Source organism: Triturus cristatus, chromosome 3_1, assembly GCF_964204655.1.
Source record: "Triturus cristatus chromosome 3_1, aTriCri1.1, whole genome shotgun sequence".
In the NCBI taxonomy this organism is placed as follows: domain Eukaryota; kingdom Metazoa; phylum Chordata; class Amphibia; order Caudata; family Salamandridae; genus Triturus; species Triturus cristatus.
Genome location: NC_140583.1, coordinates 862,059,294 through 862,073,564, shown reverse-complemented (window position 1 = coordinate 862,073,564; position 14,271 = coordinate 862,059,294). Strand labels below are relative to the sequence as shown.

At 42.2% G+C, this 14,271-nt stretch overlaps 1 protein-coding gene across 2 annotated transcripts in view; it reads left to right on the top strand.

The window, feature by feature from the left end:
* Positions 1-14,271, top strand: part of METAP1D (methionyl aminopeptidase type 1D, mitochondrial) — a 1,009,135-nt gene that overhangs the window by 622,423 nt on the left and 372,441 nt on the right. For both annotated transcript variants that reach the window (XM_085645294.1, XM_085645295.1), the window contains exons 5-7: positions 1,609-1,758; positions 2,098-2,246; positions 3,218-3,260. In XM_085645294.1, coding sequence (XP_085501420.1) covers positions 1,609-1,758; positions 2,098-2,246; positions 3,218-3,260 — 342 coding nt within the window. The remainder of the gene's footprint in view (positions 1-1,608; positions 1,759-2,097; positions 2,247-3,217; positions 3,261-14,271) is intronic.

The following is a 14,271-nucleotide window of genomic DNA, read 5'->3' as shown; positions in this document are numbered from 1 at the left end:
ATAATGGATAAATGTGTAATTTTGCCACCAAGTGGTTCTGTAACTAGGCAGAAAGCCGAGTGGTTTGTAAATGTCACCAGAACGCCAAAATGTCAAAATAGGACCATATTACACATCACACCAATTTTGTATTTTTTATATTACATGTTAATTTGGGACAGTTAGCTTCAAAAGGCTGTTTTCTGCAAAATGCAGCGGGCATTAATTGAAATTAAAATGTTTAGTTTGTTTACGTTTCTAGAACAAATTGTTAATTAAAAAAATTACCATGGTGAGGTCAGTGAATTTATTGAGTTCTTTTGCTGCAGCATTTAAAATATAATTTTGGATTTACAGCATTTGCAATATATCCTTGATGGATTTCAGATCCAGAATTACCCTTAAAGAGGCCTTCATTTAGTACACTTAAAGCATTTATTTTTTTAACGTGCAAACTGCCTGGATGACGGACAACTTCATGTAATAAAATATTGTTAATTCTTTTAACTTTGAGAGCTGTGTTTACCATTCTTTTCTCTGACTTCCTGTTTTGTATATTTTGTAATTTTAACTATTGAAATCTTGCCAGGGTACAGTTGACAGGAGATGGTCGCAGTATTGCAGAGATTTTCTAAACATACGTGAATAAAGATATGTGCTTGATTTACAAAATAAAGCACAAATATGGCTAGATATATGTAACCCGCCGGCAAAGAACATTCAAGGCACTTACGTCAGGTGATGTCTGGCCGGGGTCAGTAACCCCACTCTATAAATTGTTCCAGCACCACTATTTATACCATGCTCACTTTTGTTGTGTATAACCGGAAAATTATAGTGTTGAGGGAGGCACAGTTCCACAATATTGTAAAAAAAAATCTTGATTTAATGAATCCCTCCAAAAGTACATTTTGTCCATTGATAGTAAACGCTTTTATTTAATCCATTCAATTGTAAATTTATTCAAATGCCTTTTAATTTCGACCAGCATTTTTCTTTAAGAATTGCTGTGACAACCAGAGCATAATTGGTTAGCATGTAAACGTCATGAAGCCTCGCAGTTCCTTTGCTTTAAAATGGACTTGAAGTGTTGCTGCACTGCCTCCGTGTTATTTTGAAAGTGTTATTCCTATTATTATTTGGGGCAGCAGGGATTTAGGTAGGTATTTTGCGGATAAAAGCCGAACAAACATGTACCAGATATGTTCCTTTATTTTTCCTTGTTGATTTAAGTGTGAGTTTGCACTAGACGCCGGGGGTGTAGTTGCCCTTCGTACAGCACGGGATCATTTCACGTCAGAGCAAAGACGTCTCTCCTATCTGAGCGCGCGCGCCAAGTGCCTCACGAAGACGCCTCGCCTATCTGAGCGCGAGCGGCAAGTTCCTCACGAATTCGAATACGCTAGGCTAAGAGGATGTCTCAGGCAGCGGTGACACTACAGGCAGTGTTAAGGTCAAAAGGGCGGCGGAAGAAGCACATAGGGCCTTGGGGCTTTCCTCGAAGGCTTAGGAAGGCAGTCCCTGGGTCTGAAAGGGCACGCCGCTATGGGGCACACGGCGCTGTCTGACAAAATGATCCCATTGTCACGCTTGTTTCTGATCTCCGTCTCTTTCCATTCCTTTTCCAAGCACATAAAGAAGCCAGACTATGTGACGACGGGCATTGTACCCGACTGGGGCGACTACATAGAAATTAAGAACGAGGATCAGATTCAACGACTCCGTCAGGCCTGTCAGCTCGCTCGCCACGTCCTCCTCCTGGCCGGCAAGAGTCTGAAGGTATCGACCACAGAGCCAGAAACTCGGTTCCTTTTTTTTGTTATTTTAAATGCTGTTTATTGTGTGGGGGTTTTTGTTTGTGCCAGACACGTGCCTTGTTAAATCATTTCACAAGAGGGCCGCAGCACTACACGGAACGAGCGTTTGCACCTGTAGTTTCTCATAAAGTGCGCACTTCAGTCTTTTCATAACACTGAGTGTAGTTATCAGAGACAAAGGTTGAAATATACACAGTGCATCAGCGTCACACATAACTTCACCCAAGCACACGGCCAGCCTTCACATGATGCCGAAAACCTTTGCCTTTCCTTACAGTGTGCGCTCTGTTTTATGTTCCAGGTTGGCATGACAACTGAAGAGATGGATTCTATTATACATCAAGAAATAATCGCCCGAAATGCCTATCCCTCTCCGCTCGGCTATGGGGGGTTCCCCAAATCATTGTGCACCTCTGTAAATAATGTGGTGTGTCATGGTATTCCAGACAGGTATTTATCTTGTACAATTATTATTTGATCAAAATAAACAATATGTGGAATATATTCCCTTATGATGTTACCGCCTTATCAAGAACAATGCTGAACGCAAGCCTTATCTACTATCATGTTCAACGCAGCTGCTTGCGTAGATTACTGTGTGTTGCACACGCATTTTGTAAATGCACAAACCATGATTGCGCCCCAATTTGACAGTTATGAGTACTGCAGCATGGATCAAGATAAGATCCCATTAGGCACACAATAACACTAGAACTGTGCCATGCACACCCAGTAATGTTAAAAGTAGCCTTGTGCCTTAAAAATATCCAATGTTACTCTTAACACGTGCAGTATGTTAACACGTGCAGTGTGTTGGTTACTCGACTTAACACTAGCACTGTGCGCTGCGTGTGTCGTGTTATGAAGTAATTCGGCCTGGACAAATATAAGATCTAAAGTGCACACGTCAGCCCTGCAATGTGCCCCACACCCAATGTGTTAATGTTATTTATAACACTGTGCCCTGCATGCTATTATCTATCAATGTTCTGGGGGGCTGCGGCCTGTGCAAAAGTTTACAATAGTTCAGCACGCACACGCCTCCTCCTCTAAAGGTCACCTGCTCTTTTACTTGGTAGTTCTGGTAGTTACTTCGAGGTAAACACCCTAGGCCAAAAAACAAGCTTAATTTAATATTTGTTTTTCTCTACAGTTAGTAAGAACAAATATCCAGTCAATGTTAAATGAAGCAAACATTGTCACATTGTTGGCTAACAGTTAACAACCGCCATTTCAATTACCTGCGATATATTTGCTCTTTTGCGAACCGAACCATTCGATTTGTAATGACAATCGTAGCCTGATTATGTAACATGCTCGCCTTCTGATTGATTTTTTCACTTCTGTTATTTGCTGTTTATTTTCATACCTCACTGATTCACGACCGACCAGTGCCATTTATTTTCCTGTTTATGTTTCAGCCGTCCACTCCAGGATGGGGATATTATTAACATCGATGTCACAGTAAGTCATTTAGATAAGACAAATTGTCTTTGATGAACTTGAGAATGGCTAGTGGTGGCAAGGGGCAGGACGAATGGCAGTTTGGAAATGTAGACTGTGCAGCCGGATGTGCTGTTTTCTTTCAGAGCCGAGGGCCGAGCAGCTGTTTTCTTTTTTTTCGAAGTGGACCCCGGTCTGCCTTGAATTTAGGACTGGAGCCGGAGGAACTGAGATCAATGTTGGCCTAAGTGAAATGTCATCCCAATCCTGGGATGTGTCATGTTTCTGAGAAGGTGTAATTGTTATTGATCTAGCGTGTGGTTAATGCAGAGCCCCCAGTCCCGAGCAGCTGCTGAAGAAAGATATGTATGAGATGAGCTAACATGAAGAAAGGCAGCATTTTTCCTTCACTCTGCCGAGATTGATCTTCCCCTTCCTGCTGATTCTGAGTGGGGCCTGTCATTATCTTACACTGTCATTAAAGGCTACATTGGCCTCTGGATGTCAGTCTATTTGGACAGCAACTCTTTTGCTGGCAGTCTTCCTTACATTTATTAAAATGTCTGAAGGTAGTGGTGTGCCTTTTTTTCTGGCACACGAATTGTTAACCCTTTGCCAACGAGTAGCTTGAAGCAGCCACCGGGGAGAAAACCCTCAAGAAACATAAATTAGGAGACTTTCCGTACATTATTAGCAACCTTTTGTGCTGTAAATGCTGTTACTATCCGGGGAATTCAGGTTCTAACCTTTATGTTTTCTTATTTGATGTTTAGAAGACATGAAAAAAATGAGATTACCGACATTTGTGTTCTTTTAGACTTCTTTTATTCCTAGTTTAAATCTCCACTGCATATTTTCTAAATCGGTGTTATTTATTTCCTTAAAAGCTTTTATAAAACCCTACATGTTGCAATGTGGTCATTTCAAAGCACTTTGCAGTACCGAGATAGCAGAGCTTCATGATAGTGAGGTGATTGGAGAAGAGATAGGGCAGGCCCCCCCCCCCTAGCGTTTGGAGCTTTAACCAACTTTGTCTTTGGGAGAACTTCTTGCATTATTGAATGACATTAACAGCTTTATAATCCACCAGCACTGTTCTAATTTGTGGGAGCAAAACAGTACCCTAAAATTTGGACACCCCAAAATGTATTCACCACAAAATATTACCTCATCCGGCTCTCCCACTGGTTGAATTGCGATTTAGGACACCCTTTAAACATTGATTAGCAGAATAAAACAGTTCAAATAAATAACAGAGCCCACTCAATAATTGAGTTCTAGATAAGTGTAAAGTTAAAGGGTTTTATTACAAAATTAGAAGATTAATCGGTATATGATACTGCCATAAAGGCTCTCATATGCAAAATCATAGAATATGCAAAATCAGAATTATTCTAAGTCCCAAATAAGCAGCAGTTTTTATGTTTCACTGATTTAAGCAGTGCATTTGATTTAGTCAACCACGCTAAAGATGTGGAAGACATTGACAGATATGGGTGCACCACCTGATGTTATCTCTTTTTTGTTACAATTGTATGGTCATTTAATTGCTGGGTACACTTTAGTGTAAACGGTGAATGTACCACAGGGTTCAGCGTTACAAGGGGTATACGGCAAGAGCGCGTTCTCGCACCCTTTTTATTTTTATTGCAAATAAATGGGGTGGATGAGGTATTACTAAAATTGCCAGCAGATCCTCCTAAAGTTGGCAATCGCTTGACCCCAATACTTTTGTATGCAAATGACGCGGTAATAATATCTAGGGCGTCCGGGGCATATGAAAGTAAACTTAACACAAACTTATGTTATGACTTGTGGTTCAGGAAAAGAGATGAAGAAAACCCATTATGTTAATGGTCAGTCATTAGCGGACGCAGAGAGTTTTTTCTATTTGGGGCTTCAATTTTCCAACTCAGGCTCGTGAAGTTCACATCTGAAAATTGGAAGACTGAAATTTATTAGAACCTCGGAGGCAATTTTTAGATTTGCATCCAAAATTGGAAATAAACCCATTAAGGAAATGCTACAACTATATAAGGCTAAATGTATTAGTCCTCAGATCGCTACTGTGCGGCATTAAAATGAGCAATGCCTTGACTCTGGAAGGTTCTGGTTCATTCGCAGTGCAGTGCAGTACAGTGCCAGCGGCGGCGCGGCGTCGGAGCTTAGGGCTCGGCTCTGGACGATTATCGGGACGATTCTGGTGTCGGATTATTGGAGAAGCAGCTGCCGCTGCTACCGCAATCCCCCAGCTGACTCCCGCAGAAGCGGCCTGGTGGTTTTTAGACCAGGTGCGGCTTGCGGTGAGAGGTGCGAGGTGAGGTGAGCAGCAAGCGGCAAGCAGTTGACAGTTGGCAAGCGTTTGATGGCAGAGAGCCTAGGCACAGGCACAGAAGGTGCCTGATTTCTTGGCAAGCGACAGACTGCAGCAGAGGTGGTTTAGACGGTCCAGAGGGCTCAGGATTGGCAGAACAGAGCAGCAGATGAGAGGAGAGGAGGAGAATGCAGTGAGAGCCAGAGCTCTGCAGCCGAGCAGTCGCACACGAGCCGGTGTCATTGTGGCTTTAATCTGAACCAAGCCAAATTAAATCAACTTCGGCGTGCATCGGCTCTAGTGGCAACAGTGGCAACATTAGCGGCACCACAGCTTAATAAACAGGTCAGCCATAGCCACAGCTGTGAGTTGCCCTGAGTTGCTGTGTGTTGCAGTTCGTGGATGCCACTTACTAAGCGCCGCCCGAGGGGAACAAGAGCAAGAAGCAAGTAGCAGAGGGTCTTGTGAGTACTGTCTGATTTCCGGCTTGCGAATCGGTGCGCCTTTAAGGAATAAAGGAAAACGTAACCCACTCCGCCATTTCGCTGATCAACACTGCTTAACACTGTTTATAAGTTCGTCAGTAGGCGGGAGACCATTCCAGTTACAACCCCATTTCAGCTCAACCACAAGCATAAGTCTGGTCCCGGTTAAGGTTCTAGTTTTGCTAGCTGAAGGGTGGTCTTCGATCCTCTGTAAGGCATAGCGCAGCAGGAAAAGCAGTAGTTGGCGATAGGCCTCTGGACAGAGTGAGATCTGAGAGTTTGAGTCTTCGGATCTGGTTTGGAGATAGTGGACGGACAAGTAGAGAGTGGAAAGCGGAGCGGAGAGCGAAGGGCCTGGCGTGGCCGGAAAGTTGAAGCACATTTTTCTGATTAAGTGAGTGGAGGTAGGGGTTAGCCAGGCCATGCCAACCAGGTAGGCGCGTAAGCCTGTAAGGCAGAGCAAGATGACCTCTAGAAAATCACGCTCGGGGGGGTGTGCTCTCCTCATCATCAAGTCAATCTCATAAATTAAGAAGATCGTTCAGCGGCACTAGGCAATTACAACAACTTTGCTACAAATCCCATCCTGCTATTTCTGTTTTTTTCCAAAAAATGCCCTGGATTACTCCTGAGGTGGCAGCAGTGGTCCAAGAAGGTTTGACCTACAACTACCACCCAGCAACGTCTTCTCTGTTGCCCCTCGTGGAATCACAGGGAAATCAGTGTAGTTCTGCTGGGTATCAGGTGCAGTTTTGCGAAGGGACCCGGACCCGGGCTCAGATAACTGAAAGGGTTGAGGATGGTTCAAGTGAGCTACCGTCTGACGCTCCTACCTGTGCAAACTTGGTTTCAGACTCTTTTGTTATCCAGCAGAGCCAGCTACATAGTTCCTTGAATAGGACAAAGCAGCCAAAGCTGGCAAGGCTAGACTGCATGACTGATGTTATAGCTGCAGTCTTACCGGTTCAGGGGGACATCCACAAGGGACCAAGCGAGGATGGCGGTTTGGATGATCCTCTGGGTGATGTTTCTCCCATGACTGAGAGGGCAAAGACATGTGAGAAGTTAATGCCAGGGGAAGACTTTCCACTCCCTGATATCGATATAGAAGCCCAAATAAGGGACTGGGGAGATTCTCATGACCATAAGGGTGATCATTTAACAAGTAGATCCAGGGAAAAACATATTCCAATTGTAAGCTCTTCACCTAGGTGTCTTTCTTTGCCTTTTTTATACTGTAGTACAAGTCATTTGATTGATACTTCTATGGATTCTGCTCATGATGTTTTCCTGCCTTGTTCACAACCGAAACTGGGAAATGAGAGGGATGGTGTGCCTTCAGAATATCTCGTCTGCATTGAAAAAATCTTAAATTCTATTTTATCTTTATTAGAGAAATCTGTATTGAGTTATGACCATATATTGGAAATGATCTCTGTAATGCTATTTGAAGTGCAAAAGGTAAATAAGTCTAATACTATCAAACCTATGCCTACGATACATCCCCAGATGGAAAAACTGGCAAATGCTAGGCCAGTATTAGTCACTCCCTTGGGAGAGTCGAGAGACGTCTGCGTGCAAGCAGGAATGCCTCTTTATTTGGTGCCCCCCATAGTACCTATGTGTAATCTTGAAAAGGAAGAGCTTTGTTTTAGCATATTATTTGGGGAGGCCGAATTGAGTCCCCCTCTGGAAAAGTCCATTTTGAAAACTTTTCCTCTGTTTATAAAGGTAAAAAAGGGGGCGCTGGAGAAGCTGTGAAAACCAGGGGTCATGCTAAGAAAGTCAAGCAGGTGGGGAGGGGGGACGGGAGGGGGAGATCCTAACTCCATTTACCACTCAGGCTCATTCCCCTATATCGACAGGGAAGGGAGGATTGAAAGTAAGGAAGAGGGGTAGCCCCGTAATAAATCATAAGGGGACAAATATGAAAAAGAATACAAAAAAAGAGACTATAATCCTAAACTAAAAGCGTAAAAATTGCATTTTTCACAGACCCCCGAAAGCCAGGATGATATTCATACAATAATGGAGGAGGGAGGTCCTAAATCCCCGTTACTAGATGGTATTCCTACGGATCCACCCATAGTGTATATGGTATCAGCTGGGAGATTGGGGGTTTCTGGATCAATAGTATCCCCACCAACCCGGATGTCGCTGTCCCCCAATGTAATCCATCCCTCCTTGACTAACAAGATGGTTGATCCATCGGGAAGGGAAATGGGAATGGGATGTGGGGTTCCCTTGCTTCAGACAGGGTCTGGGGCCCCTGATTCCAGGTTGGATAGCAACCTAGAGGGGGGACCTCAAATACCAACTATTACCCAGGCTGGGTCGAACAGAATCCCCATAGGGACCACATCTCTGACCAATAGAAATTTAGAGGCCTCAACCTCCAACACCATCTCGTACTCGAATAGTCAGCCTGATGGTGGTGCCCAAGTTGTTAGCTTTAGCAATAGGGTTCCTTTATGTATCCCCTGGAGGGACGCTACAAAGAAAACTAGTGGGGTACAGATTGTTTCATCTCCCAATGTGATTTTACTTGGCTATTTGACAGTTAATCTATCCCGGTAAATAGAAGAACCATTCTTAGCCTTTCTCGGAAATAGAGGCACTAAAACTGATAGCAAGCAAGGATATTCTAAATGTGATGATTAATGTATATGACAGTTTTCCCTACTCCAGAGTCACCTTTGGCTCCTTGATCGTGGCCAATTTGGTTATGCAGAATTGTGAGCATTTCTTGAAATTAGGGCTTGATATAACATCTGTTATGGAATATAAGTAACATCATACTATGGGCTCTACATCTCACTGTTCGAAAGTCCCTAGGGCCATCAATTCAGTGGCGCTAGATGCGTTGGGCCCTGATACTGAGTATTCAGTGGTTAAACCTAAAGACATTGTGGTCTCCGTTGACAAGAGGGGACTCTCAATAAATCTTGTGTCTGGTGTGGCAGCTGCTTCTCAGGCCCCGAACACAAAAGATGAATTTGCCCAGTAGAGTTGGGTGCAAGAGCCTTGAACTACACCCATCCGAAATCTGAAAGGAGTGCTCCGTTGAGGTAGCCTCGGGGGACTACTTTTGTCTTGTAATATGGCTGGTTTGGGGCACAATGAAATTAAATTTAATTCTTTGAAAACCATGAACCCTTTAATTATATGTTTACAAGAAACATGGTCTTGCAAAGAGTTCGATTGTGATGGCTATTTTGTTTACTCCTACTATGCTAAGCGTTCTGAAAGGGGGCACGCCAGTGGTGGGGTGCAGGGGGGGGTTCCATCTTGCTTATGAACTCCATTAGTTGGAATCAGAAGGTTTTTTTGCCATCCCTCAAATCTTTGTATATGCCTAAAGCTGGCATGCTTGGGAGATTTCGTCAGGCCCATTTTCTTCCTTGTGGCAAACCTGTATATCCCTCCTGGGAGAAATTTTGATAATTTTTTAGTGTATTTCTCTCTTAAATCCATGATATAGCTATTAGGGAAGAATGCCCCCTAGTAATAATTGTGGGAGACCTAAATTCCAAAATTTCGAACTCAGCTTCGGGGATTCATGCCAACACTGATAAAGAAGAAATTTGGCATATACCCGAGATTTCATTACCAGAAGAAAAAAAAAACGATAAACAGAGGTTCTGTAGTAGGGGATCTCTGTGGATAGTCATAATCTAGTGAATAGTCCACGCACATGGGCGGGACTATTCACTAGATTATGATTATCACAGAGATACCCCTACTACAGAACTGGAGTTACAGAAAAGAAACTACTCCTTCTTTTTGCTTGATAGCATTAGAAGCTTAAATCTTGTTATCCTAAATGGAAGCTTGCCTGTTGACAAAATAGCACAATTTACTTTTCACTCCCAGCACACCCAGAGCCTTTTAGACTATGTGGTTGTGTCCTATCAAATGTCCGGGGCTTGTGAGAATTTCTTTGTTCTCCCGTCGATATGGCGCGACCATAGCATAGTGGGCATGGCAGTGGCCTTTGATCTTCCTGTATTGGATCCGTGGAATCTTGGCCAGGGCATGGCTACTTGTAATAAAGCAAATGGTCTGTCCTTTTGGATGCAAAAAAACATCTCTGAAGTAGGCTCGATAGTGAAGAGGGCATATGTAGAACAGCAGGGTCGTGCTTATGCCAATATCACACAGCTCTTTGAGGCCCAAATGGAGAAGATATGTTTTTTAAGTTCTATATCTCCCGGACCTTGTTTGCTTAAACAGGGTTCGTTCTCGCTGAAACTTTTAAATCGAGAAATTAACCGACTTGTTCGAAAACTGCATTTACAATTTCTCACAGGTGGACAGCAGGAAATTACTTGCCTTAAGCGAGTAAGAAGTCGTTGTAAACTTAGTGAAAAGAGAAGGGAGTTCGATGCCAAGTGGATTGGGCTGAGGGAAGCCGCAAGGGCCAAAGATTCAAGAAAGTATTGGCACTTGATTGCGGAATACTGTGACTCAAGGCAGAGGGCTCTGCCTATACCGATCCCAGAAAAGGACTGGGTGGATTACATTTCCCTATTATACAAAAATAACAGCCCGGTTTTCCTGTGTCGATTGATGTGGATACATTTTCTCTTACTGAATTTGGCCCCCTGTCAGGGAAGGAAGTGGTGAGTTTCATAAAGAACGCCAGAACCTCCGGCGCACAAGAGCAGGATGGAATACCGATTGCGCTAATTAAAAAGGAGTCAGCTGCATGGGAAGAGTTCTTAGCGCCATTGTTTATTTACTGTTTTTGTAAGGAATAAAATCCCCCCCTCTTGGAAAGGAAGTATTATAGTTCCGTTGTATAAAAAGGGTCCGAAAACTTTGCGGGCTAGCTTTAGACAGATTGCTCTGCTGGATACTTCAGGAAAATTATTCTCAAAAAGTATATTAAGTCATCTGCAACAATGGGCCCATGACCAGAATATCCTACCACCTGAATAAGCTGGTTTCAGAAAGAACCATGGTACCGTGGATAATATTGCAGTCGTTCAGACCATTGTAGAAAAATGTTTTCTCACGAGGCATGTCAGTGTATGCAGCTTTTATCGACTTCTCCACGGCATTTGATAAAGGGGATTGCCAAACGCTGTGGAGAAAGCTTTTCCATTTTGGTATTCCACATCACCTTCTGGGTCTTATTATGGAACTGCATACGGATACCTGGTGCCAAGTTCTGATGGGAGGTTCGCTGAGGTTATCATGCAAGATTAGAACATATAATGGGCTTAAGCAGGGCTGTCTACTGGCCCCTCTTTTGTTTTTGTACATTGCTGATCTCCCCGGCGTCCTTAACTCAGTGAGGGGGGATGCACCTGGAATAGGTACAATGTCCGTTGGTTCCTTGTTATACCTTGATGATGTGGTTATATTTGATCTAACGCCCATTGGTCTGTAACGCCGCCTGGATGCCCTAACCACATATACAGAAACCCACTTCTTGAAAATTAATATTGCTAAAAGCAACATTTTGGTTATCCTCAAGGAAGGGCTGAGAATAAAGAGATGTCTAAAATGGATGCTTGGTTCTGAACAATTGGAATTGGTTGATTCGTATCTATACTTGGGGAAGGTTTTTTCAAAAACTGGGCGAGACCTTGAGCACATCAAACATTGTGTTAGCAAGGCTGTCTCCCAGGCAAGTGCATTAAACAGATTTTATAATACTTTTGGGAGATGCCATTTTGGCCACGTTTTGTCATCTTCAAGGTTAAAATTCCCTCTTCATAAATATATGCTGCTGAGGTATTTGACATGAATCACTGGCTCTCTTTTGATAAGGCTGAAGGACGAATCCTGTGCTAAATTTGTAACCTAAACTTTCTGGCTGCCACGCATGTATTACGTCTTGAATTTGGTTTAGTCTCTTCTTTTACTCTATCTTTGGCAGCGGTTCTGCGGTGGGGTAACTCCCTTTGTTGGGGGGAGGAGGGCACTCTTAGAGCTGTCTTGAGAATAGAAATTTTTGATATATTAAAAGATCAATCAACGTTCTTTAGGTCCTTTGTATATGCAAATGATGCATTTGGTCTTAGCTTGAACTCCACTTCCCCTATGCCAAAGTTTGTACTGAAGCAGCTTTTAAAGAAGTCCGTACCCTCTATCAGTTTAGTGAGAGATACTGCTTTAAGTCAGTCTAGTTCCAGTAATGAGGTGGTCTGTGGGAGTGCCCTGGGGAATAAACTACAGCCTTATTTAACTTGGAATATTCCTCATGGGATTAGAAGGCTGATACTCCTACTGAGAATTAACTTGTTGCCCCTAAGAGAAGTTACTGGTATCTGGGATAAAATACCAAGAGAGAAGAGAATATGCAAAGTGTGTTATTTACAAATCCAAGATCTTAACCACGTTTTATTTTTGTTTTTGGAGCTGCAAAGAGCCAGGCATATGTTTTTAATGCGATTTTATATCAAATGTAATATTCACTCGGCCCAGGAGGCCCGTTCACTGTTTTTGTCTCCTCCAAATGAAATGGTTTGTTATAAGATATACCAATTTTCAAAATCATTTCTGACTATTTATTAGGTAACTTTAAATAGTAATTTTACTCTTATGTCGTAACACCTGATGGTTGGATACTTGATTGTCTCATGTATTTATTGCACTATTTGCACATCATACAGAATGTTCGATATAAGGATCTCTTTAGGAGGCAGATATGTATAAAGGAAGAATTTTGTATTGTATGCAAAGTATGTCTTTTTTAATCTGTTTTTGTATTTTTGTGGACCTCCGTTGGAGTTACATATAAAAATAAATAAATAATTTAAATGAGTATTAGTAGAGTAGTTTATGGAACTGCTTTGTTGGGTATGTCTAATTGTAAGGCATTACCAACATTGGAGTTTTTACACAGATTATTGGCAGTACCCAGTTCCACTTCATCTTATATTTTTCGTAATGAAGAAACCACTCCTTATATTGAAAACTCCATTAACATATGTGCACTTCTGACTTGGCATAACATTTGGACAAGGTGGAACTAAGTTAACTAAATATATAATTATAGATTGTCTAGCCTTGGATTGCAGAGACAAAATCCCTTTGTTCAAACATGCAAAATGCCTTTTAAATGTAATAGATAAGAAATTATCGACCCTACAAGTATCCTATACTATAGCAAAAAAGAAATAAAAATGCTTCTCGTGGGCCATAGAGATGCTCTACGGGAAACCAGTGTGAATGCCAAAGGAACAGGCAAGAGATGTGTTGGAAATAAACTGTGTAATGAAATTCCCAGATACTTATTACTCGTAACCAATATACAGGAAAGGTTCTTTCTTACACATTACACTACATTTTATAATAGCAGACCCAAAAATGGGTGAGTGTAAAAAGACATTACCCAAATGCCCTTGTAATGGGATAACTGCCCAATCTACTGAGCATTTTTTTATAAAATTGTAAATTGATACTTGTATAGCGCACTACTCACCCGCAAGGGTCTCAAGGCGCTTGTACGAATACCGCTGTGGAACCCATCCTGGCTTTCCCTGTGAGGCGTCCACTCCTGGGCACCCCCAAGGTGGAGGCCAGGCATCCTTAGCGTTGTGGGGGCCGTTGTGGAGATTAAGCAAGCTATTGCCCAGAGTTGCAGAGTGGGACTCCATGATTGCAATGGCACCGAGGCGAGAATTATCAGGTCCATGGAATTTTTGAGCCCAAGACCCGCCGAGGCGGGGAATTGAACCCTGGTTCCGGGCTAGACCTCTGCATCAGGGTCTGCCGCTCTAATCATTGAGCCACACTTCTCTTTATTGTTTCATAATTCTTACCAGGACATCAGGAAACATTTTTTAAAACCGTTATTTAAACCACATAGATTGTTTTATTTTAAAGAGGCTTTTAACTACTTATCTAATATAAATACCATGGAATTATGTTTTGCAATTTCCACATTTATTACCTCGGCTATTAAGCAAAGGAAAATGTATGTCTATTTGAAAAAATTTATCTTATGAACAGGATGAATAAAAATGTCTATTTTATATTTTTGTTTGTTGTACTGTATTTTAACTAGATTATTTTAAACAAAAATTGTATTTTATGTATCTTGTATTGATTTATTTCGGAATAAAGATCTATTGAATTGAATTGAGCAACAAAATCAAAAAGAAGTCGGACAGCATCCCTAGTAGAAGATGAAAGCCTTCTTGCTCACCCCCTAAATCTAGGGGTTCTTATACACAGTTCTCGCATAACAAATTAGTAAAACTGCAAAATCAACATGGTC